General features: G+C 32.3%; 2 protein-coding genes across 2 annotated transcripts; one reads left to right on the top strand and one right to left on the bottom strand.

Annotated features, from left to right (window-relative positions):
* The first annotated feature begins 909 nt into the window (after positions 1 to 909).
* Positions 910 to 2,893, top strand: LOC114243110 (osteopetrosis-associated transmembrane protein 1). The gene is given in 4 exon segments (XM_089736832.1): positions 910 to 1,437; positions 1,722 to 1,954; positions 2,524 to 2,695; positions 2,778 to 2,893. Coding segments are annotated over 4 exon segments (921 nt in total). The 5' UTR covers positions 910 to 971; the 3' UTR covers positions 2,828 to 2,893.
* Positions 2,863 to 4,702, bottom strand: Eaf6 (chromatin modification-related protein EAF6/MEAF6). The gene is made up of 4 exons (XM_028174453.2): positions 4,378 to 4,702; positions 4,107 to 4,310; positions 3,991 to 4,027; positions 2,863 to 3,911 (listed from the first exon to the last, which is right to left on the bottom strand). Exons 1-4 carry the CDS (start codon positions 4,516 to 4,518, stop codon positions 3,469 to 3,471), a joined length of 825 nt encoding a protein of 274 aa, XP_028030254.1. The 5' UTR covers positions 4,519 to 4,702; the 3' UTR covers positions 2,863 to 3,468.
* Between the last annotated feature and the right edge of the window lie 1,819 nt (positions 4,703 to 6,521).

The following is a 6,521-nucleotide window of genomic DNA, read 5'->3' as shown; positions in this document are numbered from 1 at the left end:
AAAATATCATCCTGATTAGAGATGGTCTGTAATAGGTGAAATCAGAGATCTGCTCCACTTGTTCCAGTAGCCTGCTCCAAAATAACAGCCTGTTGGGTTGCAAATGGTTTAATAAAGTTTTAAGTAGACGTCATCGTAGCCTAAAGGATAAGACGTCTGGTGCATTCGTATCGAGCGATGCACCAGTGTTCGGATCCCAGGCGGGTACCAATTTTTCTAATGAAATACGTACTCAAGAAATGTTCACGATTGGCTTCCGCGGTGAAGGAATAACATCGTGTAATAATAATCAAACCCGTAAAAATATAATTTGCGTAATTACTGGTGGTAGAACCTTAAGTGAGTCCGCGCGGGTAGGTACCATCACCCTCCTTATTTTTGCCGTGAAGCAGTAATGCGTTTCGGTTTGAAGGTTGGGGCAGCCGTTGTAACTATACTTGAGACCTTAGAACTTATATCTTAAGGTGGTTGGCGCATTTACGTTGTAGATGTCTATGGGTTCCAGTAACCATTTAACACCAAATGGGCAATGAGCTCGTCCACGCATCTAAGCAATAAAAAAAAATGTATAAAATTTACTAATACCAAACTAGGACACGCATGCATGTTAATGTTATTGCTATCTTTTTTATTACAATAAGTGAATGGAGAAAAGAGCATGTTACTAACTGTTTGGGAACAGGATGTATATGCTATCTTTTTCTATTTTTGTACGTGAAAAGGGAAAAGAGCTTGTTCCAAACTGTTTCGTTTCTGACGTTTGCTGTGAAATGGAACAAATGGAAAATTGCGGAAGTTGTTCCGGTCTATACAACAGTTCCATGTTTTTTCTTAGACGAACCTGTTCCGTTTCACTATTCCGATAAATACGTCTCACCTCTAATCCTGATTTTGACATGTATATTCAAATTGAAATCTACTCATAACAAAAATAAAATTACGGAGACAATAAAATATTGCAAAATAATACTATGACAACAGTATATTTTTTCTTAGCTGTGATGTTTGCTCACGGTAATTTTGCAGATTATCGAGATGGAAAGGAATTGCCTGTAACAAGCTATAAATTGTATGTTTAGGGGTGGAAATTTTCATAGTTATCGTTTGCCCGAGTAACATGAATAATAATTTTCAAAAAATACACTGGTGAGGGGTATTTGTTTGCGAATCCTAGTATTTGTACGAAATTACTTGATGAATTCGCGGATTCTGCATCTAATTTTACAAAATGCTCAATCAAACATGCGAGACCGATAAGACTATGTGAAAAATGTATTGATCATTATGTAAAATTTCGTGAGAGCTATAAAAATTTACTTCAAACCAATTTAAATGGAACTTCATGTGAAACAATCTTTATTTCTCATGATAGATTAGAGGTGGTTTTGAATTATCATGATAACATATTAGCTATTTGGAACAAAGGAAATTGTAATGGTACGTATATATTCTGTATATTAGAAAACTTGCAAGTTCGAGCAAGTCATTCTTGTGGAGATGGTTATGACACTATTTTGTTTGTGCCAACTTAAAGATTTTCCTAATTTTTTTTGTAAATACATTTTCCTTTATTTTATGTTACCCAGTGAAAACTTTTAATGCTTTGGTTTTTGTTTCTTTTATAAGTATCTGAATAAAAGTGGAGTGGGAGCTATCTAGTAAGGTTCCTTAAGTGCAATGCGTGAGATACATGTCTGTTTATGTTTATTTTATCATTTTAGATTGTTTTAACTGGACTAAAGATAAACCAGAAATTTCAAATAAAACTTACCATTTTTATCAAATTTTTAATGAAACAATGCAATGTATTGAAGAGAATATAAATCCCAAAGAGAATAGTACAAAAGTGTGTGAGAACTGTATGCAGAGCTACATACAGCTGAATAACTATTATGAATCTCTTAGTTTTGACAGAATAGGGCTGGATATTATATGCATGGATGTTATAGATTCTGTAAGTACACTAATTGTAACAATGAAGTAATCAGCATTTTAGTAATTCTTTTAATTTACTTGCAAATGCAAATAGATGTCTATAATGCATAATATTTTTTCTTACATAAAACATAAAAGTCATAATGAACACCAATTATTGTCAGCCATTTTACTAACATGAATGCAACAAACTATGCTATAGTTGACATCCAAGGCCAATTTCCATTTTTTATGATGGAGTAATAGTAATAAAAAATATAAATAGTGGTAGTTTTTGGGAACATGCAAAACCTACAGTGCCTACTACAGCACCGTGCCTGTTTCTGGCAAGGAGCAGTAATGTGTTGTGTTTTGGAAGAATAGGACAGTCATTATATCATATAATAATCACAATACAAAAGCCTCCCATTTGCCAGGTGCCAGCATGCACATTGTGATATCTATTGTTACTGGTTATAATACGAGCTTAGTAACACATTTATGCAAGAAAATATTAGAGATTTGATAGAGACTACTCAGATTTCTCATATAAAGACTTAACTTCAAAAAAATAAACTAAAAATAGAATGATTTACCTTATCATTTCAGATGAATGCAACTAGATCAATATGGAGCAAAAGCCTAAACTGTTGTAAATTGAGAAAGTCTCCAGAAATAATATTTTTGTGTTGTTCTGGAATTATTGCATGCTTACCAGTTTTGTATTATATTATGGTGAAATATTGTGGACCAATTAAGGACTTACCTAATGTTTTAAAGCGTATGTATCAGTTTATCATTTAATATCTATTTATCATGTCCTGTTTGGTATAATTTTACTAATACAAACAAAACAATTTCAGAATCAAGATTCAAACAAAGGATATTAAGAACAGTTAATGGTATCAATTAGGTCACAATATTTTTATGTAAATCAACAATTCATTATTTATTTTTATACAATAAAATTTAATAAGAATACATATTGTTTCATTGCTACAAGGAGTGTTGAGAACTATTACAAAAAACATTAAATTACACTTTACAGCATTGCTCTTAGTAACATTATTTTTATAATATATATATATAATCATGATATATGGGACAAATGGTAAAGTTATGTTTTCTTCGAATTTCTAATGCAGAATTAGAATATATCAACGCTTGAAAGGGAAACGCGACTAAGCAACAATGCATGAACTTTATAGTAGACTAATTTAAAGTTGAAATACCTGAAAAAATTTTTATTTTAACGAATCGAGCTGTACAATTGAAATGATTATATTAGACATAGAAATATTTTTTTTTGCGCATTGAATATGGTTATTGCCTATCATTTAAGTATAAAGCAGTTATTGTCGCTTAGTCACGTTTGCCTTTCAAGCATCGATATACTGTTTGCATTAAGTTTAAATATCTGCACTATGTTTATGTATGTACTGTATTTGTATCATATTCATATTTCAGTATGGGAATGGTTTCCTTGCACCCAGCATAAATCTTCAGACTAGCACCTACTAAAATCTGCCATTAACATGATAGAGCGCATAATGTTCACCTGTGCCTAGCTTTCTTGTTGTTCTTTTTGATGCTGCCGCTACTACTGCTTCCGCTACTAGACATTTTGTGTTTTAGTGAGTTTGGTGTTAAATCAACTTTATTAATTATGTTTACATTAGATTCCTTTTCTTTTGGTGTGCCAGGTCGACTATCAAGTCCCATTCCTGATAATATTTTACTTTCACTACTAAATGCCTTCTGGAGCATGCCAGATGCAGTAGCTATTTTTTGTGTAGCTGTTTGTTTTGTCTGAGCACTAGTTAATGTTTTATCTAATGTTCCATTAGTATTTTGTTTGCCAGATGGCTTAGAAGCAATGCTTTCAGTGGAACCATGAATTGTCGTATGGTTAAGACCTCCAAGATTGAGATTTGAACTAATCTGTGTGTCTGAAGAGTCTTCATTAGTTTGCGATTCAGTTTCACTATTTCTTTCATCTGAAATAAGGAATTGTTATAAAAAATAAAAAATATTTCTGTTGTGAGTTGATTATTTTCAAAGTTTCAATATCCTTACTTTTAGCTTCAGCAGCATCTACAAGTCCACTAACAGCCTGAAATAATTTAATGGATTTATTTTATCGTATTTTAAGACGTTATAAAACAGAATAATTCACTTAAAGATTAACTTACAGCCATAGACGTAATACTAGATTTAGAAAACAATCTTTCTGCTTCTTTGAACTTTCTGTTACGTTTGTCAGCTTTGGAATTAGTGCTTTTGTTCGTTGTGAGGTATCTATCCCATCCTCTAATTATATTTCCATACAATTGAGTATCTTCCAGATATGATCCCTCAAATGCATAAATCTGACGTTCCAAGTTCGCTAAAGTTTCCTGTAAACATTTTCATTAGGAAGGGTAGATTAAATGCTCAAAAGGACTGTCATTAATGTCTACTTACAGCTACTTCAGCTTTCCGTTTGACCAATTCAGCTAGTTCAGCTCTAGTATCGGCTACCGAAGATTGTTTAGTAGCCATGTTGGTTCTTTTGGTTTGCACACTTTGAGCGTCATCAATGGGGCTTTGTGGTGAAATAACCATGCTGATGATTGTTGTTACTTGTGTTTTATAATTCCATAACAGATCACTTAAGACAGGCGTATTTTTTCTGAACAGAAATGTGCCACTTATTTCCAAAAAAGCAAATTAATGTTCTAGCAATTGTTGTCCTAAATTCCACAGATTTTTTTTGATACAATTTTTTTATCAATTTTTCCTTTTAAGAAAGGCAAAGGGATCTAAGCACATATGCCCTTGTCTTCCACAGATTATTTAATTTGTATACTCAATTTTTTTTATGGGATTTTCTGACCTGGTAACTAAGACCTTAAGATCATGTCTTATTTTAATTTATATTCTTATTTTTATGAAAAATGATAATATGGAGTGAAATAAAATAAAATGGAGTTGATTGATTTGAGACATTAATTAACTGGGATGAAATTAAATGAAATGAGATGAGATGATATGGGATGAAATATAATCTCAGTAAAATGGTGGTCATTCACTGAGATTTTTTAGTGGACTTTTTCGAGGATAAAACTAAGAGAAAAAATATCTGTGTAAAGGCACACAAGTACGGTATTACTTAAACGTCTTTTTGGCGGGAAGTGAAGTTGTGTGATTTGTTTTATTTTGTCTATTTAGTGTTTCTTCGGGTTTAAATATGTAATAACGGTGGTTTATTAATTGTTTAATATCTGTGAAAGTGCATAAATGTGGAAAAATGAAACAAAGCCGCTGGACGTAACTTCTCGGTTCTTCCAGAAAATTCACAAAGTCTCGGTAAATAACCTCCATTTTACTGTGACTTTATTTCATCCGGTTTCATTTGATTTCATCCCAATTGGTTAAAGTCTAAAAGAAATCAACTTCATCTCATTTCGCTTCATTTCATTTTTCAAATTTCAGAATCTATATGAGACTATGTAATGATTGAAGATTTTTAATACCTCGAGACTGTAAACAAAGGCTTCGTATAAAGTTAATTGCCATACAAAAAGAATGACAAATTGAAAACTAGTGAGAGTCGAGATTTCATTACAACAATAAACAGATTGAGTTTTGGCCATAATGCGCCTTCACACCTAGCAGGACTTGGCATTGTTTCAAACAACCAATGTTTACATTGTCAAGCAAAGGAAGGGACGATCCATCACATTATTTTCGATTGCCAAAGTTTCATATTTCAGACTTGTGCTGGCTAGTGAGGATACCAATGCATTAAGTGTGTTTCTTCCTCTCGCCCGCCGTCACTTTTTACTAAAAGATCCAACATCCGATAAACCTATTTATAATTATATGGAAAATATAATTCAAACACTTCAAATGACAAAATTTATTGAAGTGAAGTGTAGTGACCCCAAAGTAATGCACATTTTTCAAATAAGATATGACCTAAAGGTCTCTGTTACCAGGTCATAAAACAAAAAAAAATTAAATATATAATAAGTACTCCATGGAGTTAATAAGTACCTAAGTAACTCTATGATGTACTCCTATTGTCTGAATGGCGTGATTGATGAATGAGCTGATATAGTTATAATATAGGAAATATGTGGTCAACTGTCGTCGTTGCGGATTGAACTCAAACTGCAGTATAGGAAGCACTTATTTATTCCACACGCACCTTAAATTCGTATACATTAACAATCAATTGGCTTTTTATCGTTGAACCTTTTAAAAACGTAGAATACGATTTTGTATCATGACATTTTATCAATGAAGTAGGAAACCTAATATATTAAGTGTATAATCTATGAGGAAACCTATGGAAATGAAACGTCAACCAAAATTTCGTGCCACTGTGACGTCATCTGGCCACAAAACATGGCGGCTTTAGTGCTGTACAAAAGATTTCAATGTTATCAGGTTTTATCGATAAACGTTCTTGGCTCATTTTATTTTAAATATTGTTGAGTATTATTTATTTGTAGAATTTATACTTTAATGGGAAGTAAGTAGGTATATTGTTATGTGCAAATATGATATGATTTAGATGGGTGAAATCTAAGACAAGTTCGTCCTTCGAATTTGCCAAGTAA

Source organism: Bombyx mandarina, chromosome 22, assembly GCF_030267445.1.
Source record: "Bombyx mandarina strain Sakado chromosome 22, ASM3026744v2".
NCBI lineage: Eukaryota > Metazoa > Arthropoda > Insecta > Lepidoptera > Bombycidae > Bombyx > Bombyx mandarina.
The sequence above is the reverse complement of the archived record's forward strand: the minus strand, read 5'-3'. Positions and strand labels throughout refer to the sequence as shown.

Bases quoted from the DNA above. Each gene is read 5' to 3' on its own strand.
- Eaf6 (XM_028174453.2), bottom strand. From the start codon at position 4,518: ATGGTTATTTCACCACAAAGCCCCATTGATGACGCTCAAAGTGTGCAA. The intron at 4,028-4,106 runs GTAAGTTAATCT...AAATTATTTCAG, and splicing joins CTAGTATTACGTCTATGGCT to GCTGTTAGTGGACTTGTAGA. The intron at 3,912-3,990 runs GTAAGGATATTG...TCCTTATTTCAG, and splicing joins AGATGCTGCTGAAGCTAAAA to ATGAAAGAAATAGTGAAACT.